Source organism: Eubalaena glacialis, chromosome 8 (assembly GCF_028564815.1).
Source record: "Eubalaena glacialis isolate mEubGla1 chromosome 8, mEubGla1.1.hap2.+ XY, whole genome shotgun sequence".
Classification (NCBI taxonomy): domain Eukaryota; kingdom Metazoa; phylum Chordata; class Mammalia; order Artiodactyla; family Balaenidae; genus Eubalaena; species Eubalaena glacialis.
This window is the reverse complement of record NC_083723.1, coordinates 89,629,840-89,656,674: the sequence shown is the minus strand read 5'-3', so window position 1 is coordinate 89,656,674 and position 26,835 is coordinate 89,629,840. Positions and strand designations below refer to the sequence as shown.

The 26,835-nt window shown below is 38.2% G+C and overlaps 1 protein-coding gene across 3 annotated transcripts in view; it reads left to right on the top strand.

Annotated features, from left to right (window-relative positions):
- Nucleotides 1-25,947, top strand: part of IMMP2L (inner mitochondrial membrane peptidase subunit 2) — a 916,263-nt gene extending 890,316 nt beyond the window's left edge. For all 3 annotated transcript variants that reach the window (XM_061197933.1, XM_061197935.1, XM_061197934.1), the window contains exon 7: nucleotides 25,465-25,947. In XM_061197933.1, coding sequence (XP_061053916.1) covers nucleotides 25,465-25,602 — 138 coding nt within the window. In that variant the 3' untranslated portion in view covers nucleotides 25,603-25,947. The remainder of the gene's footprint in view (nucleotides 1-25,464) is intronic.
- Nucleotides 25,948-26,835: the final 888 nt, after the last annotated feature.

The window sequence follows — 26,835 nt, the reverse complement described above, 5'->3', positions numbered from 1 at the left end:
AGTATTTCTTGACCCTTGACGTGTGCCAGGCAGTCTTCTAGGCACTAGGGATACAGCAGTTAACAAAATAAAGTCCTTGTTCTCATAGTTTTACAGTCTAGTGAGTGGATATATCTATAGAACAAAGAAATAACTGTATAATATGTAATATATCAATCTCATATGATAATTGATAAATGCTCTGAAGAAAAGTAGCACAGGATAAGGAGAACCAGATGATGCTATTTTAAATATGGAAGTCATAGAAAGCTTTTCTGACAAGGTGACCTTTGAAACCAAAGGGGACTAATGAAATAGTCCTAGTAAAAGATGATGGTGTCTCGGACTAGAGTGGTTGGGATAGCTGTGAGTTTTCTTCTGTTGTGTTCTCTTCTGCTGGGAGATCACTTTGCATTAGAGCACACAAAACCCCTGCCCTTCCTGAGAAGCAGACCATTTAGTGCATATCCTATAGTTCATAAAATGTGCCTTTGCTTTTCATTCTTCTTTGTCTCAAATGGAACTTCAGTTCTTTTTGACATGCCCTGTATTTTCTCACAGAAATTCTTCTGCATACTTAACCAGTTGATCTCAAGCATGAATGTGGAGAAACATCACCAGTAAGAATTGTTTAAAATGGATCTTCAAATATGCACTCTGGGAGAGTTTTATGCAGATGTCTTGGGCTGCACTTTGAGAAACACTGCTTTTAGCCTCAGTCTCTCCTAAGTCCCAGACTGCTATCAATAACAAAAGCAATAAAATAAGTTATTAAGCAACTTCTGCCTTCTGATCATCACAACTTTAAAAGAATGTATTATTAATATTAGGTTAAAAGTTTTGTCTGAATTTACATGGCTAGTAACAGGCAGATATAGGATTCAAACCTACTCTGTCCTATTTCTTGAACTGTGCTGGTTCCTCTCTACTATATTGCTAAACTAATGATTGTCATATTGCTAGCAACTAATAAATCACTAACTGATTACACTGGCACTTACATTATCTAATGGAATCTCCTGCCTTTCATAGGAATAAGCAATATTTTAATTTCCTGCTTCTAGCTGTTTTCACACTGGTTCAAATTCCTCAGAGTTTTCTTCCTAGAAAGAGCTATTTATACCTCCAGTGATAATCTATACCAAGAAAATTAAATAACAAATCTTATATAATCATCAAGTTTTGAGACTTATTTTCTTTAATAAAAGACTATTTTCAGTTCCTAAAATCAATGCAGTGGTTCTATTTAATAATCTATAGCTTAGAATCAAAGGTACTATATTAAGTGGAGCCCATTTTCAATAACTGAGGTTTTTTAAAATTAATTGCAAGAGCAATATAGTAACAAAATTAAAGAAAATGTGGAGGTTCCACCAATATGGCAGACTGAATGTTAAATTCCCTCCTATAAACACTTAAAAATGCCGAATATAATATAAAGTTGACCTTGAGAAAAAAAATTGTAGAGAAGACAAAGAGAAGTGAACTCAGGATGTGAAGCTGTTGCAGTTTGGGCGGTTACCAAACTAGATACAGGTCCTAGCATCCTATGACAGGAGATGTGGCTTTGTGTGAGCTGAGGTGTGCATGAGAGTTGAGACAGAAACCTCTGCAGAAGGCCTGGGCTTTAAAGGCCTGACCCCTTCAGGGAAAGTCTAACAAGCAAACTTTAGTTAGTTGTTTCCTTATACTTTGGGTAGTTTGTTTTGTCTCAGGAAAAAAAAAGAAGGCCTAGGCTCTCACCGTGGAGAGTGTATAGTCTAAATTTACACTGCATGCATGGTGCATGAAATTCTATACTTAGAAATTAGGGAACAAAGTGGTTTAGACTAGAGAAACTCCTCAGGTACCTGGCAAAAATATATGCAAATCCATGTTGAAACACTTGTACAACCTATCTCTTGAGACATGTACAGATGAAACAATTCTCTAAAGATCAAGTCAAAATCAAAAGTTATAAACCACATGAATGATCTCAAAGAGACTAATAAAAATGTATGCTTATAAGAATTAAACATATAAAAGAAGGGATACACCCTGAAAGGAAAATGAGGTCACTATGAGAGAAAGTAGGTAGATTTGAAAGAGAACAAAATAGAACCTTTAGAAATGAAAAATACAGCAGTTTGAAATTAAAACTTAATGGACAGGTAAAATAGGCTGATTTGACAAAACTAAAAAGAAAATCAATGAACTGGGAACTAAGTACACAGAGATGAGTTAAAAATAAATAAGAAAAGCTAAAATTTGTGAAAAAGAGAATAAAAGAAATAAATAGAATATAAAGGAGAGAAAAACTTAATGTACATACCATCTTTAACCTTTTTTAAGTTTTTTCAAAAAATTTTTACTGGAGTATAGTTGCTTTACAATGTTGTGGTAGTTTCTACTGTACAGCAAAGTGAATCAGCTATACATATACATATATCCCCTCTTTTCTGGATTTTCTTCTCATTTAGGTCACCACAGAGCACAGAGTAGAGTTCTCTGTGCTATACAGTAGGTTCTCATTAGTTATCTATTTTATACATAGAATCAACAGTGTATATGTGTTAACACTAATATGTATAAAATGGATAACTAATAAGAACCTGCTGTATAAAAAAATAAAATTCTAAAATTCAAAAGAAAAATAGTGTATATATGTCAATCCCAATCTCCCAATTCATCCCACCCCCTCCTTTCCCCCTTGGTATCCATACATCTGTTCTTTATGTCTTTGTCTCTATTTCTGCTTTGTAAATCATCTATACCAACTGTTTCAGATTTCACATATATGCATTAATATATATTTGTTTTTCTCTTTCTGACTTACTTCACTCTGTATGATAGTCTCTAGGTCCATCCACATCTCTACAAATGACCCAATTTCATTCCTTTTTATGGCTGAGTAATATTCCATTGTATACATGTACCACATCTTTATCCATTCCTCTGTTGATGGACATTTAGGTTGCTTCCATGTCCTAGATATTGTAAATAGTGCTGCAATGAACATTGGGGTGCATGTGCCTTTTTTAAGTATGGTTGTCTCTGGGTATATGCCCAGTAGTGGGATTGCTGGGTAGTATGGTAGTTCTATTTTTAGTTTTTTAAGGAACCTCCATACTGTTCTCCATAGTGGCTGTATCAATTTACATTCCCACCAACAGTACAAGAGGGTTCCCTTTTCTCCACACCCTCTCCAGCATTTATTGTTTGTAGATTTTGTTATGATGACCATTCTGACTGGTGTGAGGTGATATCTCATTGTAGTTTTGATTTGCATTTCTCTAATAATTAGTGATGTTGAGCATTTTTTCATGTGTTTGTTGGCCATCTGTATGTCTTCTTCGGAGAAATGTCTGTCCTACCTAAGGAGGCAAAAGACCCATATGCAGAAAACTGTAAGATGCTGGTGAAAGAAATCGAAGATGACACAAACAGACGGAGAGATATACCATGTTCTTGGATTGGAAGAATCAATATTGTGAAAATGACAATACTACCCAAAGCAATCTATAGATTCAGTTCAATCCCTATCAAATTACCAATGGCATTTTTCACAGAAATGGAACAAAAAAATTTTACAAGTTGTATGGAAACACAAAAGACCTTGAATAGCAAAAGCAATCTTGAGGAAAAAAAAAAACAGAGCTGGAGGATTCAGGCTTCCTGACTTCAGACTATACTACAGGGCTACAGTAATCAAGACAATATGGTACTGGCACAAAATTAGAAATTTAGATCAATGGAACAGGATAGAAAGCCCAGAGATAAACCCACGCACCTATGGTCACCTAATCTATGACAGAGGAAGCCAGAATATACAATGGAGCAAAGACAGCCTTTACAATAAGTGGTGCTAGGAAACTGGACAGCTACAGGTAAAAGAATGAAATTCGAACACTCCCTAATGCCATACACAAAAATAAATTCAAAATGGATTAAAGACCTAAATGTAAGGTCAGACACTATAAAACTCTTAGAGGAAAACTTAGAACACTCTTTGACTTAAATCTCAGCAAGATCTTTTTTGACCCACCTCCTAGAATAATGAGAATAAAAACAAAAATAAACAAATGGGACCTAAGTTCTTTTTTTAAAAATGGCCTTTTAAATTTTTTATAAAGGAAACACATTCACTTTTTTAAAATTAGAAAATAGAAGTAAAGCTATAGTTCCCATGCTTTCATATACATCAGAATTACCCGTAGAGGCATAGAAACACAGAATGCTGAACCCCACACTAGACTTTCTGAGTGGTAGGCCCAAGGTAGGGGCTACAAATATGCATTTCTGACAAGTTCCCAAGTAATACTGATTCTGTGGTTGGGGAGCATAGTTTAAGAATTACTGCCTTAAAATAAGAGAAGAAAATAGGGATGAACTGTAATATAACCCCCTAAGGATAATGACATTGAGATGCATCTTTCTTTTTTTAAATTTTTTATTTATTTTATTTATTTATTTTTGGCTGCCTTGGGTCTTCATTGCTGCGTGTGGGCTTTCTCTAGTTGCAGCAAGCGGGGACTACTCTCTTTGTTGTGGTGTGTGGGCTTCTTGTTGCAGTGGCTTCTCTTGTTGCGGAGCACGGGCCCTAGGCACGCAGGCTTCAGTAGTTGTGGCACGTGGGCTCAGTAGTTGTGGTTCACGGGCTTAGTTGCTCTGTGGCATGTGGGATCTTCCTGGACCAGGGCTCGAACCTGTGTCCCCTGCATTGGCAGGCAGACTCTTAAACCACTGCGCCACCAGGGGAGCCAATATGCATCCTTTTTAGTCTTTTTTTCCCACAGGAAAAAATATGTGTATGTGTGTTGGGGGTTGGGGGAAGAGGGGAAAAATACATAACTTTTTTTTTTAAATAACGCAAAATGAGATTGTGTTATTCACAGTTTTGTACTTGGCTTTTTCCATTTAACATATTATGAACATTTTTACTGTCAGTATAGCTATATCATCATTTTTAATGGCTATGTAGAGTTTTAGTGTTGGGATACATCATAATTCATATAAACTAATAATGTACTTACCAGAATACATGTTTGCAAACTTTTCCAATTACTTACTTATATCCTATGTTTCTTTGATAGTCTTCAGCTCATTTTTTAACATACTCTTTAGTGTACCTTCTGTAATGGAGGCTTGACTTGGAAAATATTAGAGATATGTAATCCATTTTTCATATTAATTTTTTGCTAAGGACATAATTAAAGGGGAATTCATAAATTGGTCAGTATTAGGTTTTCTTCAGCATTAGGTTGTATAACATATAAGTTTACTGTTTGTAAGATTAGCTATCTGCTTTGTCAGCATACCATTTTAATTTTATATTTGCATGGACACAGTTCTACATGTCCAAAGTAGTGACAGTAGTGTTTATATATTGCTGTGTAACAAGCTACACCAAAATTAGTGGTATAAAACAACTGTTTTATTTTACCCACAATTTTGTGCATCAGGAATTTGGGAAGGACTCAGCTAGGTGGTTTGTGTTTGACTCACGTGGCATCAACTGTAGTGGGAAGGGCTGGAGGACCCATTTTCAACATCTTCACTGAGATGTTTTGTGCCTCAGTGTTCTTTGTTCTTTCTCTCACTCTCTCTCCATGTGACATTTCATTCTCCGAGGCTTCTCAGTGTGGTATGGGCTTCTCACAGCATGGTGATCTCACAGAGTCACAATTCTCATATGATGGATAGTTTCTAAGAAACACAAGCTGCCAGACCACTTAAGTGCTATGCCCAGAATTGATCAAAGCAGTCACAGGTACCCACTCCCAACCAGATGAAGAAATAGACTTTACCTTTTAAAGGGAGAGTGGGGTGGAAAGATTACATTGCAGAAGAGCATTTGAGTTGTGAGGTACTTTTGTGGTCATCTTTGAAAAATACAATGTGCCATAGGTAGTTTGTTTACATAAAGAAATAATTAGACCCGTTTACGTATACAAGCTTTGACTATTTTGCCAAGAAGTATAAAATCTTAAAAACTTATTTTTAAAGATATATTTCTTTGCTCAATGAAAGATCTATATTTTGAAGTAATCAATGTTGTGAAATATACTTCATACTACAATTAATAAACAGGTCCATGTTGTCAGCCACACAGTTAATGGTTCTTTCCTAAACTGGTCTTGTCTAAGGGAGTGTGGTTATTTTTGACATTGTACTGTTTATGAAGAAGGTATTTGTTGAGTGCCCATCATGGATAAAATGTTACACTGAGTAAGGAATAAAAAGACATATTAGACAGGGGTCTGCCTTAGAAGACCATATATTCAGCTAGGGAAGGTAGGGCACATAATATATAATTATAAATAAGGTAATGAGAGAAGTCTATAGCATTGAGGATGGAAGAGAGTCGTTTTTAAAAAGCTGTATGGAAAATGTTGCTGGAAGTCAAGGGAGGGGTAGAATGAGGATGTGGAGGTGGTGATGAAGGATGCTTAGAGGAGTGGCAAGAGTAAAGCCACAGGTGCAGAGGAGCCAAGAAGTAGTTGTGACCATTTCACTTTGGTAGTTTAGGGCATTAGTTCTCAAGCTTTGATGGACACTGAAGTCACCCTGGAGAACTTGTACGGAGCTTGTGTCGGGTACATGCTAAGGGAATAGTGAGAGAAAAGAATGGAAAGGTAGGTAAGTGGGCCTATTACTGTCTTGTATGCTAGGCCGTTCCTCTTTTACTTACACGAGTAGGCAGTGAAGAACCACTGAAGTGTGATCATCCTGGGAATTATCTGATTGAAGCCAAGCTTTAGAAAATTAATCTGGTACCAGTATGTATAGCAGCTGGAGCAAAACAAGGCTGGAACTGGGGAGTTTGGCATAGAGGTTACTGTGCTCATTCAGGGCAGAGGAAATCAGAACCTGTCCCTGGGTGATGGCAGTGAGAATGGGAAGGAGCAGAGGGGTTCAAGCAAGGAAGAATCTGGCAACTAATTTTAATAAGATGGTGGTGAAGCAAAGCCAGAAGTCTAATTGTGGCTCTAAGACTGCAGTGAAGACTGGGCAACAAGGAGATCCCCAAATCAGAAAACCAGGGTAAGACACTCACTTGGGGGAAGTGCTGATGAGCTGGTGTGCTGTGTACATCGTATTTGCATAATGAGGAGGACTCCCTGGTGGGAGTGTCCAACAGGCCACTGAGAATCAAGTCTCGGTGTCAGGAAAAAGGATAAGGCTGGACATAGGGACTTGAGGGTTATTGGCAAAGTGGTGGGAGTTCAAGATACGGCAATGGATGAGCTTACCAAGGGAGTGCCTATAAAGAGAAAAAATATAACCACAGGGAATACCTAGATTCAGGAAATTGGGATGATGATAAGGAGGCAAAACTGGGGTACCTTTAGAGCACTTGGAAGAGAAGTAGAGTAATCACCAGGGGTGACTTTCTATCAGGGAATGATCATCAGGGTTGAAAATTACATGGGAAGATGGAGACTGAGGACAGGCCACTGATGTTTAAGGTCACTATTTAATAGAATCGTGTAAACAGAAGTCAGCAAAGGTTAAGGAATGAGTCAGTAGTCAGGAACTGGCACCATTTATAGTGCAGTGTTATTTTGTTAAGAAAATTCATACTTCCCGGGGACCTTTTAACTGCTGTGAAAGAGTGGGAGAAAAATCAAGAAAATATTGCTCATTTACCTAAAAGCAATTCTTTGTGATCTGTCACACATGTAATTTAAAGCAACAATGGAGTCCTCTGACCCTCTGTTTTTCATTACTGCAAATGCCTTTACCAGAGCTAGAAGTCTCTTAGGGATGTTACCTTAATCCAGAGGATTTTGTTTTTATTGAGCTCATCTCAGTATATAGAAAAGCTCCTTCGAAGTTTAGCCTTGTATCAAAAAATGAAACATAACAGCACCCATGTTTTATTGCTATTGTTGATAGAGCTCCTAAGAAGGACCTTTATTGGAACAAGAATTCTTGTGATCATTTTTGTACTTATAAACTGACATCATAAGCTAACCAAAAACATTTTTTCTCAAAGGCATAACCCCTAATTGGACACTATTCACGGTTAACAATGGGATACAATATAATGTAGCTATTTTCAACACCTCATTTTCTTCTCTTTTGGTGTTATTTTATTATACTTCAGGCTTCCTCTGCACCTGATTTACCATGGGGTAGCATAGTGATTAGTATGTATCAAGGCTCTGCCCTAGAGCTGTGCATTTTGCACCCTTTCATTCTTGTGGCAACCTTGTAAGGTTGATATTTTTGTTCCCATTTCGACACTGAGAAAAGTAAGGCTGAAAGAAGTGGAGTAACTTAACCAAAGGTGGTGCAGCTATTCATTTTTCCAGTCTGGATCCCACTGTGATTTCTTGACTCCAAAGCTTATGCTCTTAGCAGTCTGCTACTGATGCTTACTTACTCTACTCCTCTCCCTTGGACCATCTGTGTAGCATGTTATTTCAGGAACATGGACAGTGTGCTATTGATACTGAATCATCAGGATTTTTGATGATTAGAGAGGATCTCTTTTGACTCTGTCTTTAACAAATTTGTTTGGGTTGAGATATCCCCTACAACTTCTTGTGTTAAAAAAAATTTTTAAGTAATGAAGCAGTTGTCTTTTCAGGTTTAAGAAGACATGGAAAAGCCAGCCGAGGGGGGGGAAGTGCTAAAAGGAAAGGGAAAGCTAATTGGAACTGTTGCTTCAAATGCTGTTAGTACTGGCTACAGTGGGCTAAATATGGCCAGGAATCCTCATGAAAAGGCTTCATCCAAAGGCAGGGCAGGTTCTACTCCTGGTGCTTTGTGCACTCCACCCCCACTTTGGTAAGGAAAATGATTGATGACACTTTCTTAATACTGGGAAGCTGGCACGGAGATGAAGACAGAGCACCAGATATGTGGAAACCTTCATCATCAGCCAAGTCTCTGTTCCTCTCCCCAGGGCAGTGAGTGTCTCCAGCAGTGGGGCCACAAGGCTAAGCCCAGTCTCTCTTTGGGCTTAAGTCCTGACAATTTAAAATTATCTTGGAATTTATAAAGCACCAAGAGTTTTAACAGTACGTATCAGCCTATTGTACTATCAACATTAACCTATATATAAAACAACATAATTGTTTGGTACAACAGTAAGAATTTATAAATCAGAGCCAGCATTCAGTTATCTGAGTCAGTGGAGTAAAGTCATGTATAATCCATAGTGTCAGATCAAAGATAATTTGTAACTTTGCGCTGGAAAAATAAATTTGCCCTTGTTATATTTTGTTATATTTTCCTTAGGCTACTACTGAACTTATCAACCTTTTCCAAGGTGTGTGTGTGTGCGCGCGCGCGTGTGTGTGTGTGTGTGTGTGTATACAGCCAATATAGAGAGAAAAGATATGACTTCGAATCATTCAATCTAATTGAGCAAATAGTTTGGAATATAGAAATTTTCTGTAAATAAGCCACACACCATCTAGTTAGCTCTCAGGAATTCTTTTTGTTTCTTAGTAATCCGACCAATATTTTTCTTATTGTTGCTATGCCATCTTTGACATGGATCATCTATCATTACATAAACTTGAACTTTAAACATCGTCTATAATTAACTTTCCCTAATTTCAATATACTGCAATTGCTATCTCATACAGAGCATCCCAGGTCCTGGCATTGTGCTAGCATGTTTATTGATTGAATGTCGAATAACCCTCGAGAGATTTCTCTGAATTAACTACTGTAATCAAAGTACAAAAGCAAGACAACTATTATTCACAGGAGCTCAAAATCTAACCAAAAAAACCACAGAGGCAATTCAGGAACTTCATATCAATATTAGAATTGACATTGGGCAATATGCTTCCCCCTCCCAAATTTATTGAAGAATAACTGACAGGTATAATTGTATATATTTACCAAGATCCAGATAATTAACACAGCCATCACCTCACATAGGTAACTTTTTCTTTGTGTGTGTGCTTTTAACATCATCACAGTACCATTATTTCTTTGTTGATTCAAACTATGCTAACAAGATGACTTCTCAAGAAGGCAACAAGATCCTTTACAACTAATAAAAGTAGCAAAAATCTATTCAATAGTTTACATTTCTTTTGTTTTTATTTACTTAGTAGTGAACCTGATTAAAAATAAATAAATCGATCATAATATTTAAACTAAAAGATTTATAATTACCCTCCATAAATAGTATTATTCCTGATAAATAATACAGCCCTTTAAGTAGCGTTTTTGATTCACACAATTTATTTCTGACCAAAGTGGTATTAAGAATGTGAAATTAATTTAAAACTCAGCTAAAAATCTTAGAAAGCATTTTACTTACCCTTCTGAAAGAAGAATGTTTAAAAGTAACAAAACATTTATTTCCATTAGAGGAGATATTTTGATCAATCTGCTGATTTGTTTTTATATTATATATTTAGTCCATGAGTTACATACATATATACAAATGTATAACCACACTAGGTGAACATCATTTTCAGAATTTTAATAGGTTTTTTCTGGATCTTTACATGTTCTTTAGGCACAGTCAAAAAAAAATAGCAACTACAGTTTTAAAGGTGACTTACAACTATTTCCTCCCCTAATCTCTGCTCTATTGTCAATGCTCACCTTTTTACAAGCTGAGAGCAGCATGCCTCCATTTGTGCGAAAGTCTGCCAAGCCTTGGAGGTGGGTGTGTTACAGCTCAGCAAAATGTATTGATTCTTGCATGTAGCTGACAGCTTCCTAGCATTACCTTTGAAATGCAACGTCCCCCCAGGTCTGTGTCCTTAGCACTCTTACTTTCTTCTTCTCTAGGTGAGCACATTAATTCCCGTGGGTACAATTGGGTGATTCCTGAATGTCTAAGTTCTACTTGCCACCGTTGCCTGGACTCTTGCACCGAATTTTCAGTTGCATTCGGGATGTCTTCCTGTGACATTCAACAGGATCCTCAGCTTGATAATCCAAAACTGAACTCATCATTTCCCATATCTGCTCCTTCTACTGTGATCCCTCTATTATTAATAGCATTACCATCTTTCCAGGCAGGTGAGAAATGAGCCATCTCTACACCTTGTTCTTTTCTCAGCTCCCAGGTCCAATCAGTTGCTAAATTGTATCTAGTCTAAATCCACATCATCTCCTGTTTCATTAATCAGTCAACGATTTTTGAGCTTCTTTCTACTTTCATTCCCCTGATTTAGAATATGACAGTGCCTGCTTCAAGAAGCTCATACTTAGTAAGATACAAAGAACTAAATAGACCCTCACTGTACAGGGTGGTAATTACTAGTTATCATAAATATAAGCCCAGACTGCAGAGAATGGCAAGAGGGCTTGGAGGCCTTCCAGGAGGAGGTAACATGTAAGCTATGTCTGGAAGGATGAAGAGGAGTTATCCAGGTAAACAGTGAAAGAAAGCCTTTCAGGAGGCAGAAAAAGCAGTTGTGCAAATGTGCAGAAGTGTGAGAGTGATTCTGGTACAAGTTGAGGAGCACTGAGACATAAAGCGGAGGTCCGTTAATGAAGGACCAGGCGTACCGTGCTAGGAAATGTGGATTTCATTCCCGAAGGCTCCTTTCTTTTCTTTTCTCTTATACACAATCATATCTCTTGGCAGCACCATTGCAAAAAATCTCCTGACTGTTCTCTTGCTCTCCACTTTCTTGCCTTTTTTCTTTCCTTAGACTGTGGTCAGAGGTGGCGTCCCCTGTTACAGTGTTGGACATATGTCTCCTCCTAATCCCTCAATGGCCTGTGTTACTCACCAGATCACTCTCATTTCCTGCAACCTCTGCTTCTGCCAAACACATCCTATGGATCAAGCTTGTGACAACCGTCTTCCCATCTGAGTTGTAAGCTCCTCAAGGCCAGAGTCTATGGCTCATACATCTTGGTACATTTAGAACATCATGCCCTGTGCTCTGCACATAGTAGGCTTTTATGTATCTATGGTGTTGAGTAAAGGGAGTGTCTTTTAGAGTCTTTCCCCACTTCTTCGTTTTCCAGGCTCTTTTATGCACGTGGACATAACCGCATTGCTGTAGTAAGCACTGCCTTTCTTGTCACTGCCAGCAAGCATTCCTTACAGCCCAGTGACTTGTAACGTGTTCTGCTGCTACAAATCAGCAACAGTTCCCAAAGTGGCATGGATGTGTACAAACCTTAACGTGCAATGTTTGGTTTTTTTCCTGCAGAAAATGAAAGGCCTCACTTTTCCCTGGGGTGAAACCAGGTTTAGAAAGCATCAATGCAGGGCCCCATGCCAAACATTACAATTTCCAGGGCTCTACACTTTGTATCACTAACAGGTATGGTGAAAACGACTTTGAACTAGGAGCCAGTGCTGAGTCCCAGCCCTAACTGACTGTGGGCAGCATTTCTGAGCCTCGATTTCCTCACCTGTGGGGCTGGGGATTAGACCTAATTTCTAATATCCTTATAAACATTATTCATGTGTAAGGATTTCCATGGCAGTGTATTCATCAGGTATCTTGGTTGCAAATAACACAAACTCATCCTGACTAATTTAAGTAGAAAAGATGTCATTGGAAGGATATTGATATTGGATATCACTGAATGGATGGGATGAAAACAAGGCTTGGGAATTAGACAGTTAGCAACATAGGACACCCTTATGTCACACACAGGAGCAGGATGATGGGTTTGGCAATTGGTGTCACTGCACACTTCCTGGCACTCTCGTCTCTGCCAGTAATCTCTGACTATTCCTGTGTCTTTGCATCGCTCCCCCCACATTCATAGCCCTGGATGTCAGTATCCAATTGGTTGAGCCCTGGTCATGTGCCTACCCTCAGCTATTGGCAATGGAGAGAAGGAATATCTGGACCGTCCAGCTTGGGGTGTAGGCAGTGGATGAAGGCATTTCTTCTCACCAAGACTTATACAGACACAAAAAGGTGGTTGAAACGGGTGGTACTCACGCACGCCACACCCATAACTATAATGATCTCAGTGATCCTTAAGATCCTGCTTTATCATGTGTACCTTTATCACTTCAAATACCTGGTGGATATTTCTTCTAGAGAAGCCAGTTTTGCTAGGGTTTAGACCATTCTTTCAATTACCTTTTATTATACTGCATAATTTCTTTTTTCCTTATCAACACAATTCTTTGGATTTTGGTAAGCTTAAATTTAAGAACAGTAGTTATAGCTCTGACCACTAAGATATTGTTCTGGGATGAGGAGAAGGGCTGAGTGCAGTAGATCATCAGTTCCAACTCATCCTTCATTTGTAGGTACACAGCCAGATTTTTGGATCAGGAATTATCTCCAGCCACAAACAACACAGAACAGATCTTGTATATCAAAAACACAGGTGAAAGAAATATTTAGAAAAGATCATTTAAAGGGCATTCTATCTATCTGTGCTGCCAGGTAATCTAAGTACTTATCATTGGAATAAGTTAGGTCTCTAGATTACATACGAGACAACATCGCCTTAATCACTTGGCAGAACAGCTAATTGCCAGTAAGCTGAACTGTCCTACTGTCTTTTAGGTGGAACCTACTTCCATGGACATTGCCCATTTTGATGCTTCGAGTATCCTGTGACAGAGCCCATGTGAGAAATAGCTTGCAGAAATTTAATCAGATAAAAACTTAGCTTCCCTTAAAAATTGGGACACTTCCCCCTCTCCTATGAGAGCTGTGTAAGCTAGCTATCTGAGAGCCACCATGAAGAAGAAAACATGCTACGTGCCAAGTGTGCTCTCCACAGCAACTATCTTGGCTCTTGGAGTTGTCACTTTTATTTATCTTCTTTTGTTCCTGGTTGGTTGTTTTGTAAGCCTCCTCGATTTCTTTTTTTTTTGAAAAAAGAATAAAAGAGGGATGGGAAGTAGGGGAGAGATGGTAAGATAGAGACTGGATGCCAGATAACCACCCAAATGAACAGAGGTAACCATGGTAGGGATGTGGCTGCATCCACCATAGCAGCAGGTCTGGCAACGGCTGCTGGATACCTTGTTGTCCCAAATCCTCTCCTACCAATGGCAGTCTGATTTGTCTCAGCAGCTGTCTGCCCAGTGGCCTAAATATGGTTTAAAACAATGTCAACAACAGTAAAGACTTTTACGCCTCTCCCCTCATGTATTTATATGAACTGTTTTATCTCCTACATAAAAATAGCGTGTGGGACACGAGCTACTAGAGAGAACACAAGTAAACAATGAGACATCATCAGTAACGTCATCCCCCACTGTGGTTTATTGTTGATACTGTGAGTTTGTAACTATCCAAATTATATTCAAGTATTTCATCACCTGCTTAATCAAGCTGCAAAATAAGGAGTTAGACCACTTCAACTCCAGTGATTTGATTATGTGGTGAAGAGACTGGTGCATAAACATTAATCCTGGGAAATTAATTCATGAAAATTAGCTGGAGATACCCCTAGAGGCCTGTTTTGTATCTATTTCTGCATAAAATGTTGAACTAACTACTTACTGAAGGTGCCGGGGTTGGGGGGACTGGAATGATTATGCCTGATTCTGTAGTTATCTAGAGAGAATCCTGAAGAGGCCATGAAGTGACCTGAAAATGCATTCTGATTAAAGCTCAGTCTTGAACAGGAAAATTGCTTTGAAATGATTAAAGTTAAAATTGTTGATAATGAAGGAAAACACTTGTCCTAGAATGAGGTCTTTAGAAGAGAGAATCTCATTTTGAATCTTTTGTAAAGCATATGGCTTTCCTTTTCGATGGCAAAGTACTGGGTTGTATCAACCTATCACATTGTCTCAATATTGCAATTCAGTGGGGAGCAAGAAGGATTAGGAGAATGTTCTAGACAGAAATCTGGCAGGGGATGTCATTGGGTAAAGGTCTACCCTCAGGAGAGGGAAGTCTCCATCATCCCTGGGAGCCAGCTTAGATGCATCGGCTCAGTGGAACCTTCCCAAGGCCTGACCGCAGTCTCTGCTCCCAGGGCACTTGGCTCCTTCATATGTCTGTCATATTGGATTGTATTTTGATGCTCTGTTTAAACATCTGTCTTTCCCGCCAGTTGGTGAGATCCTACACGGGGTCCCATCCCACCTAGGACTGAGCCCAAAACTCCGGCTACATTTATCCTCTTTGGTAAATGTTCATCTTTGCAGATATTTAAAGATAGTAACACTATATCTAAAACTTGGAGGGCAAATGTGTTTCAGAAATCAGACTGTTTGTTTGGATGTTGGAAACGTGGTATCAGTGTCTATACACAGCATCTAAACAATATCTATACCATGTAACATAACATTCCCAGCAGAGTCTGGGGCAACTTCTATAATCAAGCACATTAATACTTCTGCAGCAAAAATTATGAATAGGCACACTGCAGGGGATAAATAAAGGGTATGATTTCCTAACAGTTTAGGTCACGTCTGGTTTTGCTACCAGAGAGTTACAAAACAATTGAACTTTTGGAGCTCTTTGGATTTTGGAATTGTAGATAAGGTATTGTGAGCCTGTATTATACATCTTTAGGAAGGAAGCTGTTCTCATCCAAGGGAAATATTCCCAGGTACAAGGACCCTTACTCTTGTCACTTGAGGGAGGAGAAAGAGAACAGCGCTGGGATTTTCCGGATGGTGACGTGTTCTCATAACTGGTGCTGCTACTAGGGTCCCTGTGGGAGGGGGCAATGGAAGTGGTTCATTCCCCACAAACAAAGCTTTCTCGGTGTGCCACCACTGCCTCTGTGCCTTTTACCTTACCTGCTGCTGCTTCCCCTCTGTTCTAACTTATTTCTCCATTTTTCTAGAGCTTTCCTTCTCCCCTCCTTTATTCCTATATGTTCTTTTGCTTACCAGCTTAGGTCTTAGGAGTGTTGATACTTTCCTTGTTTGTCTTCTGCATAATTCTTTAGCACATGACCCTCATGCCTCTCATTCACCTCTACAACCAAAGCTTTGCCATTACTAGTTTGTGTGTGCGTAGATGCCGGTCAGTGCTTGCTTAGGCTGGAAGCAGTCTCCCTACGTGTTTTCGTTTAGCGGACTAGGTTCCTCTGCTCAACGCTGTGTACATAAGCATCTTGGGAATGTGTGCTGGTGGACAGGCCACTCCTACTCTCTTTCTGACCCTTGTCTACTGCATCAAACAATGTTAATGAAAACCTCAAATTTGTATATGTTAATCCATGTGTAAAAATACAGTAGGTGCTATCATTTCTATCCTTCAGACTTATAAAAAATATCCTTTTCATAATATTTTAAAACAGTGCCGTTGCTTATTTTTCCATATGGTATGTTTTTGCCTGTCTTTATTTCTAATTCTTTTGGATTCACTTAGACCACGCGTCTGCTTTTGTCCATATTTTCAAGAGAGCTCACTTTTATGCTCTCTGATAAAGGAATTATTTTGCTCTCCTCAACCTCTCTTAGTCTTTTAGGTTGTTTTTAAGTACCTGCCTTTAGTGTTGTTGTTGTGTAACACTGACATGCCCAGAAAATGGTGACCGCAGAGGCAGGGCCAGGAAGGCAAATCTCTGCACTATCAGGGCATCCTTCTCTGTGGAGCAGAGTTCCACCAACACCCACGGTGGAAGCCGGTGTTGCTCTGTCTCTTCTCTGCGTGAGCCATGCACTGTCCCATCCAGAGCTTGATGGCGTTGTGTTCTCCTCGGTGACTGACTGACACCAAGATGCAGTGGGTGAGATGTTAGGCGTCTATTCCTTGTGGCTGGCGTTGTGGTGATGTCTGCTGTCCTCCATTTACTTGGGGTCCCTCCATGGGATTAGTAACTGGCGTAGTGCTCTGCTCCCTCGGGGTTGATCACCAGTGCACAGAACCTGCCCTGCACTCTCCACTTGCAGCATCATATTGAATGCGCGGTACCAAAGCACGGGCCCTGAGTGAAGTCCCGTGTTTCTCTCTAGTGTCCTGCTCTCCAGGTACCACTCCCACCTCTGGTCTTATCAGTAGTGATCAAGACAACACCCTCTTTTGTGGTACTCCAGTCCGGAAAGAGTTTGTCAGTACAGCAGTGAGCAGTGTTCCCTGGCTGCCACGGAGAGCAGACTGATGTGGACATTGTACTCAGGAAAAGTTTAATGTGTGGAAGGGGACAAGTAGCCAGAATTTTGGTCTCTTACTCAAAACACCAATGGTACTCGTCCCAGGAGACTGAGGACCAGTCATTATACATTTCTCTCCTCCCTAATATTGTTCATTTGCTTTGGAGGTAAATGGTGGTCCCCAGAGGCAATCCAAACCAATTTTCTTTGCCTGTGTAATATATTTAAAAATTCTTAAGAGGCAGTAAATATAAAAATTTAAAATCTATGTATCTCATGTATATGTTTTAAATTCCATACTGTAACTTTAAAAGAGACTGGACCAAAGAACTGTATCAAGAACTGTATCACAGTTTTTTGGCAGCACTAGTTTGTGGTCAATCCACGGTGGCACATCATCTGTAAAGCTCTTATGTCGCTTAATATTGTTTTCCAGCAAACTGTGGATGTTTCTCTTAAGATAAGTTAGGGAATTTCCTTGACGCCCAGATCAGAAAATATAACATTTCCAGATTTTAGCTTTCCTCCTTAATGAACATTCACTCATTCAACAAATATTTGTTGCTGAAAAGTAGTTCCTAATCTTGGATGAAACATTGTCCTTTTCAGAAAACATTTTAATCACATAAACTTGGAAGTTTTATGCTTCATCTGATTTCTCATATTGGTCCTCTTCTGACCCTGGCTCTAGTTCTGAACATCTTTTTAAAAAGGAGTTTGCTCCCATTAACAGTCATCTTCTTTCTTCCTTACCTTCTTTTCTGTGTTTTCCCCTCTGTCCTATCTCTAGACTCATGTGCTTATGTTTGTCCTTGCTCAGCAATGACCAGTACAGAGTAACTGGTTTTATTTTTATTATTTTATCACAGTACTCACAGACTGTCCTTGCAAGCTCTTCCTTCAACAGAGGGTGCCCTGAAGCCAAGAATCAGAAGAGTGTTCTGTAGACTGTAGCCCTGTGGAAATGGGTGGAGGGAACCAGAGTAACACACACCTGTGCCCCTGGCACCTGAAGCAAAGGCTGGGCCCATGAAGGCTGTGTCTACCAGATGCCAAAATATCTTCTTAGTGGAGCCAGTTCAATCAAAGACAGGCAGTTTACTGTAAATTTAGTCCATGTGGTTCCTTGGCATCATGTGGACAAAACAAACCAGTTGACTGATAGCACTGATCACTTTCCAGACAGTAATTTTGGTGTTTGCCAGAGAAGGGATTTCTAAAGAGGGAGCAGGAATATATAGGGGGTGTTTATAGTGATCCCCTGGATGCAAAAAAAAAAAAAAAAAAAAAAATTAGAACTTTGGATCTGAAAAATAAGAATTTGAGCTTTACTAACATTTGGTTTTATAGTGTTAATACTAATACATATGTATATGTGATTTTAATATACTTTTATATAATTATATATTATATAATTTTATATTTATATATTATATATACAATTTTAAATATATAAATACAAAGGTGAATTCTCAAGTATTTTTGCTAGTGGGGTACACAATCAAAATAGTTTGGTGACAATTATTCTAGATCCTTGATTCCCCATCTTTGGGCAAAAGAGTTATTGTAAGAGGCTCATTAATACATGTAAATGGACCTATTTTCTCATTCAGTAGATACTAAAAATACAATGATCTGCTAAGGGTTTATAATGTTTAATGTGTTTTTGGTGTTATGTTTTAAAATTTACTGTAGAAGTGAATTCCTTAAGCCTAAAAATACTGTGAATCCATTGGAGGAGACACATCTACACAGGGAACACAAACGAGCAAAGAGAGGGGAGCGTTGAGTCCCAATAAAATATTAGGTTGGTTGGTCAAAGTATTTAAGCTATTGAAAAAAATCGTATTCAATACATGCTTAAGCATCTCTCTTTCTCTCTTGCTCTTTAATAACAGATTTTTTTTTCCTTTTTTTCTCATCCTCTTCCTTTGTTCCCCTATTTGGTGTGAATATTGGGACATCTCAGGAACTGGCTTCCAGCACAGTGTTCCTTTTTATTTATGTCTGTATTGGTTTACTAGGGCTGCCATAACAAAATACTACAGACTGCACGGCTTAAACAACAAATTTTCTCACAGTTCTGGAGCCTAGAAATCCAAGATCACTGTGTTGGTGAGTTTGGTTTCTTCCAAGGCCACTCTCATTGGCGTGCAAGTGACTGTCCTTTTGCTGTGCCCCTACATGGTCTTTCACCTGTCACATGCAACCCTGTTACCTCTTTTTTTTTTTTTTTTTTTTCCTGTTACCTCTTTGTGTGCCTTAATCTCCTCTTCTTACAAGCATACCATCAGATTGGGTTAGGGCCTCCCCTAATGACCTCATTTTATCTTAGTCCCTTCTTTAAAGGCCCTATCTCCAAACAGTCACATTCTGAGGTACTAGGGGTTAGGGCTTCAATACATGAATTTTGGGGGAACACAATTCTGCCCATAATGTGCATTTCCTTTTGATAAATCTACTTGTTTCAGGAAAGTATGTGGGACCTAGGAATATCAATAAGTATTATGATTAGGGTGACCGTATCTTGATTTGTCCAGGACAGTCTTGGACAAATTATTATCCTGACTTAATTTAAAAAGTGCCCCCATTGACTGTCAGAAATGTCTCATTTGTTTGATAAATTATATGGTGATCCTGATATAGATATTCGAGAGCCAGAGGGCATATATTAAAGCCTCAGCTCAAAAAATGTATTGTTATACCTGAGTTTCCTCAACTATGAAGTAGAGACAGTAATAGTACCTGCATCAGGGTTATTGTGAGAATTAAATGAGTCAGTATGTATACGTAAGTCGTTTGGAACATCACCCTGAATATAGTGAACACTGTGTGTGACATTGAGTAAGCACAGAGGAAATATGTTTGTCAGAGGTGATTATATTTGTAGGTATGATGGTTAATTTTGTGTGTCAACTTGGCTGGACCAAGGTGCCTAGATATTTGGTCAAACATCATTCAGCGAGAGTGGTTTTGGATGAGATTTACATTTAGATGGGTGGACTTTGAAAGCAGGTTGGATAAGTCACACTCATGTACTGGAGATCTGTCAGTTGAAGGCCTGAAAAGAACAAAGGCTGACATTCCCCCAACCAGGGAGGAATTTACCAGCAGATTGCCTTTGAACTTAAACTACAGCTCTTTCCTGAGTCTCTAGCCTACTGGCCCTCTGCATCAGATTTTGGACTCACCAAGTCTCCATAATTGTGTGAGCTAATTCCTTAAAATAAATCTCTTCCTATATATACACACATCTTATTGGTTCTTTTTCTCTGGAAGACCATGCCTAACACAGTATGTGTGGACACCAAAGCTGGACCTGAAGAGAACTTTTAATTTGTTTAAAGTTTAATATATTTCTGGATTTTTATGCCCTTTTAAATTCACTGTGTTCTTTGCATGTCTATGTACATACCAACCAAAAAAAAATAAAGATCTGTGACAAGATAGCTAAGAGAGTGACTAGGCACTCTCTATCTTAATCTCAGTCTTTAAAAAAGTTATATTTTGCATTCCCATACCATGTTTTAAAATGATACATTATCCATCTGTGGGAATTTTCACCATTATTTTTAATTATGAAGATGAATCATTTTTTTCAGGAAGTTAGAGTAGCATCTCTAATAAATGTTTGGAATAAAATTATAATAGGTTTTGGTAAACTGAATGTTGATTTAAAAAAAATTGAATCACTGTTAAAACTGAGCTCCGAAACTAGGAAATCAGGCAAAAATATTGGCAAGAGTTCAGCCAAGTTAAAAGATTGGCAGATCAACCTTATGAAAAAAGTTAAACAACTTGGAAAAGCAAATAAAGGCTTGAGGAACAACTGAGTAGCAGCTATCAAATCTAAAAAGGGTTATTGTGGAGGGGATGGAGACCAGCTGTTCTCTAGCTCAGCTGAGCCCAGACAGGAACAAAAATAGATAAAAAAAAAAAAAACGGCAGCATGACAGACCATTTAGATCTAGGCTTCTGCAGTTAATATGGTTAGAATGGTTACTTAGGAGTTCCAAATATATTCAAGAGAGTTTTTAAAGTTGGTTAGGTTACCTTTTCTTGGTGTGAAGCCAAGTGGAAAGTCCAGATCTAGATTTCTAGTGGGGTTAATCAGAATCGCTTGGATGTGGGATAGGGCTTTTGTAAAAACCACAGGCTCCATCTTTATGAAGTGATAGGAAGTGGTTTCCAGGATATGCTGTTAAGAATAAAAGTACCATGCAAAAGGGAATATATACCTTCGGTATGAGAAAAAAGGGAAATAAGAATGTAATAGATAAAAACTGATAAAAATATGTATTTTTACATATATTTTCTTTTTTGGGAAAAAAAAGGATAAACCAGAAACTAATTAACATAGTTAGCCTATTAGAGAGGTAAGGTAGCAGATGGGAGTGGAACTTCTCTGTGTGTATTTTTTATTAGTTTATTAGTTTCCTATTGCTGCTGTAATAAATCACCACAAGTTCAGTGGCTTAAGACAACGTAAGTTTATTGTTTTACAGTTCTGGAGACCAAAAGCCCAAAATGGGCACTAGGCTAAAATGAAGGTATCAGCAGGGCTGCCTTTATTCTGGAAGCTCTAGGAGATAATTTGTTTCCTTGCCAGCTTTCAGAGTCCACCTGCATTCCTTGGCTTATGGCTCTGTTCTGCATCTGTATCTTCAAATCTCTCTCTGAATCTGACCCTTCTGCCTAGCTGGTCTACATTTAAGACGCTTGTGATTACATTTGTGTCCATGGGATCCTACAGGATAGTCTCCTTATCTTAAGACCAACTGATCAGCAACCTTAAATCCGTCTGTAACCTTAATTCCCATTTTGCCCTGGAACATTACATATTCACACCTTCTGGGGATCAGGATATGCATCTTTGGAGTTTGTGTGGGGACATTATTCTGCATGCCATACCTTTTAAGAATAATTTTACTCTTAAACCATTTAAATATTTATTCAAAAGTTAAATTGAATCAAAAAGGATAACAAAAGCAAACTCTAAAATTGAATACAAATAGAAACAAATGGGCCTAACTATATATCAAATGGAAATATAACTGTATATTGGGAAGAAAAAAAGACTGAATTCAACTAAGTTTTGAATACAGGACTCTGCCAATACACCCTTAAAATGAGATCTATTTTAAGGACCAAAATAATTGCAAAGAAATCTCGATTTTTACTCAGGAAATGTGTTGTTGGTAGTATTTATAGTATAGTGATCTCAAAACTATTTTTTGTGTATTTTAGGATAGTGTAAATATGTTGTTATGGGGAGACAGAGGGCTCACTCTGGACGAAGGGAGATAGAAATAGGGAATGCAGGAGGTAAGAGAGAATCCTGTGGTTTGGGGCTTTTTATGTTTATCCCCTGAAATGGCATAGAAGATTGACACCCCCAGGAGCAATGAGCACATCTAGTACCAGATCTTGATTTCTAAATAGCATTCCTTGATAAAAGAAACCAAGGCTCTTTAAAGAGATGTCTAATTTCAGAGGGAACAGGTATAAAGTACAAGGTAAGCCCACAACACCTAATGGTACCAAAAAGTTAGGAAGTGCTCAAAGATTCATGGAGACATACCCAAAAATGAACAAAGGACCCCCACTGGCCCAATGTAGGACATCTGAGTATCAAACAAACCAAATGATAGTAAGATTTTGAATTTAAAAAGGAATCTTTTATGTTAAAATATAGGCATTTGGGGACTTCCCTGGTGGTTCAGAGGCTAAGACTCCGTGCTCCCAATGCAGGGGGCCTGGGTTTGATCCCTATTCAGGGACCTAGATCCCACAAGGTGCAACTGAAAGATCCCGTGTGCTGCAACTAAAAAAAAAAAAAAAAATATATATATATATATATATATGTGTGTGTGTATGTGTGTGTATGTATATATATATATATATATATATATATATATAGGTATTTGAGGTTGGAGGGGACAGCACTTTTTAAGAGAAGAATGGAAGCTAATAAATGTAAAAGAAATAACAAATTTAGAAAGCAGGATAATTGATTATCCTGTTTCAGGCAGGATAATCAATAGATGTTAAAATTATTTTAGATGCTTTAGAAACCAGCTTCCTTCAGAGAGCAGTGAGATGATATGTTGTTGACATACAGGATATTTACATTTCAAAATATCATCCCACTGATTACATATTACAAAAGGAAAATGATTGGTTTACAAGAGAAACCTGGTCAACATCACCTTAATCGAATGATCAAACTTCACATGACATGGGATGAACTGATATTTTGTGCCTCCTGATGTGATAAAATGGTAAGAATATAATATCAGCTATATGGTATACTTGCCAAGAACACTTGACTCTAATCAGGAGGGGAAAAAAATTGGGCAATTACAGATGTAGAACCTCTAGATTAAGCCAAATGTAAACTGAAGCATCATAGTGACAATCATGATGCAATTTGTGATCCTCAGTTGAAACTTTATAAAATAGCTCTGAAACACATTTGGACAATTGAAAACATTTGTATAGGGGCTGTATATTAAGTAATATTGTATCAATATTAAATGTCTTGCATATAATGTATTGTGTTCATGTAGGAAAGTGTCTTAGGTGATACACGCTGAAGTATTTGGGGATAAATTCAGCATGATGACAACAATTTTCAAATGTTTCAGGAAAAAGTGTATGTGTAGAAATACATATATACACATATGAGAGGGGAATGAATGCAGCAAAATGTAAATAACTGGTGAATTTTGGTGAATAGAGCTGTTTTTTATACAACAAACATTTTCAAATTTTCTGTAGGTTTGATTTTTAGAGTAACAAGTTGAAGAAAAATTCCTTTATTGGGCCCATGGGCTTCTTGGTACCCTTTGGGCTTATTTTGTTTGTATTTCAAGTTGTTGTGAATGTTTTCTTTACTTTTTTTTTTTATGTTTCTGGTTATCTATTTGGAAGTGTCTCCCTTGACATCCAGCTCTGAGTCTCTGGGCAGTGTGATTTTTCAAATGCATATAAATAGAAGAACTTTAATGAAAGCAGTGTCATATATTAATCACTATGGAGCTCCAATTTATAGGAAAAACATTTGAAAATAAAATGGACACATAGTTCTGGTTTATAGATGGCACTCAATATGAGTGTGTTTTGTAAGCTTCTACACACCATTAAAATATTACCTGATAGCACCGACAACAAAAGGCACAGATTACCCTTCACAGGTCTGAGGGAGGGCCTGGAAATCTCTGAGTATAGGGCCTTGATCTGCATTTTAAACCGGTTTGCTACATTCTTTTGAGCACTGCAGTTCATGTCCCTAGGGAGCCCTGACATGTCTTTAAGGGCTCCCTCCCTCTCAGGACTCAGCTTATATCCTCCAGGAAAAGTTCCCTTCCCTTGCCTCCTCTTCCATTCTGGTATGTCTTTTACCATCTGCAGTGATTTTCATATAGATTTTCCTCCACTTATGATAGGGTTACATCCTGATAAACCCACTGAAGGTTGAAAATATCTTAAGTAAAAAATGCATTTAATAAACTTAACTTACCAAACATCATGGCTTCGTCTAGCCTACCTTAAACGTGCTCAGAACATTTAACACTAGCCTACAGTTGGGCAAAATTATCTAACACAAAGCCTATTTTATAATAAAGTACTGAATATCTCATGTAAGGTATTGAATACTGTACTGAAAGTGAAAAACAAAATAGTTGTATCAGTTGTTTACCCTTGTAATTGTGCAGCTCAAAGACACTGCCCAGCATCACAAGAAAGTATCAGTATCATACCGTATATTGCTAGCCTGGGAAAAGATCAAAATTGGAAGTATGGTTTCTACTGAGTGCGTCTTGCTTTCACACCATCATAAAGTCAAAAAGTCATAAGTCGAACCATCATCAGTAGAGGACCATATACTGGATTTTTTTCCCTTGGTTTCCCACCTCTCTTCGTGAGCAGTAAACCCGAATTGCTCAGTGTACTTTCGGTGGAGGCACCCTACCCAGTCTCACACCTAACTTCTGCTGCTCATCCAGTATGTGGGACAGTATTTTTTACAAAATATAGATATTTTTAAGGTATCTCTGATTTTCCACCAAAAAAAAAAAAAAAAGAAAAAGTCTCTCTGAGATACTGGGAACGCTGGAGGAAATTCTGAGAATGTAAACCAGATTCATGCCTCCGGGGGTTACGCAACCAGTCTACTGACGGTAGAGGTTAAGGGTGCAGCCCCTGATGTTGGACTGCTCAGCCTTGAAGCCAGCCTCTGTGGCTTGAGAGCTATGTGGCCTCTGGCTAGTGCTTTAACCTCCCTGAACATAGTTTTCTCTTATGCAAAAAGGGGATATCAGTACCTACCTCAAATGGTTGTATTAAAGGAATTTACATATATAAAGCACCTAGAAAAAATGCCACTAAGGGTTTACTATCTTAATCATCATCATTATCTTTCCATGGAATATCAGACCTGGATCAAATTCTGTTTTCAAGATATTAATGATGATCCTATATAAAAGAACATCTTTCTCACTTTGTGTCTCTCATGAGTTCAGGTTTCCCTGGGACTCCTGCATGGTCATGCTACTCACATCCTGTGGCCTCCAGAGCGCTGGCAGAAATTGGAATCTGTTCTTCCTCCAGAGCGCTTGCCCATTCAGAGTGAAGAGGACTGCCTGCGTGGATCTCCCTGAGCTGCTGCTATGGGGAGGCACCACCACCAACCCCAGGAAGAGGGATGGAGAAGAGGAACACCATAGGGGCAAAGCTTCCCCCAAGATGAGGCTGTGCAAGAAACATTTCTATCAATCACATTAAGATGATCTGTATTAGTAGAGAAAGAGTTTTAAAATATTAAACAGTATTAAATTTTGTGTTAAATTGTAATATCCTGTTTAATGCCAAAAAAATGCAGACCTTTGGGAATATGAAAATTTTATTCCCATATGTCTCAAAGGGGATAAATTTTGGATTTTTTTATGCAGACATATTCTATTGATTGTTAGGTTTTGATTTTGGAGCTTGCTGCTGGAAGGATATGAAGACTAATATTTACTTCCATCACATAACATTACTCAGTTACTCGTAAGATGGAAGATGAAGAAACATTATACACATAGTGTTAGGAATTATAATTGACAGTATCTACAATGCAGTGACTGTCAGGAAGAACAGTAAACTATGATGTAAAAATAAAACACTGATTTGCTCAGGTACTGTTTTGGGTGTTTGTTTATTCTTTGACCTGTAATAATCATCCATTAATAAGGAATACATTCTCTCTTTGGGAAGGAAGGAAGTAATGGGGAATCAGTTCTCTCAATATTTTCATATAGCCAAATCTTTCTTGCCCTTTTTAAATCCAGAACTTCTTAGTGATCTCATGCCTATTCACATTGATGAGTAAACCTATTTGTCAATATTCGGTTACTGTTTGGTAAAATGTTCTGAGTGAAATGGAAAAATCACTCCAGATCAAACAAGTTTGATTTTTTTCCCTCCCAATGATTTTTCAGTGCTCATGTCTATAATTCTGAAATCACTATTGAAAAGTGGAGTAATATTGGCATAATAGATTTTATAATTGTATAGCTAAGGAGGTAAATTCCCTGCATGCAAGTCTATATGTATGAAGCTTTTCTTTTTTTCCTCCCGTTGGTTGGAGGTTTGTGCTTATGGAAACTACATCTCTAGCTCAATCTCCTCTGTGTGCCTCGTCTCATTTTCTTTTGTTTCATCGGCAGATAAGATCCCAAACAAGGATTAGCCATCTTGCAAATGTGGATGCAAACTCATTAGCTGGCAGGAACAGAAAGAGCAACAGCAAAAAACATATGCAAATTAAGAGTATATGTTACTAATAATAATTCATTAGCATCATAATAGCTAGTTCAACACACATCAGTGAGTACTTATATACTAAGGTT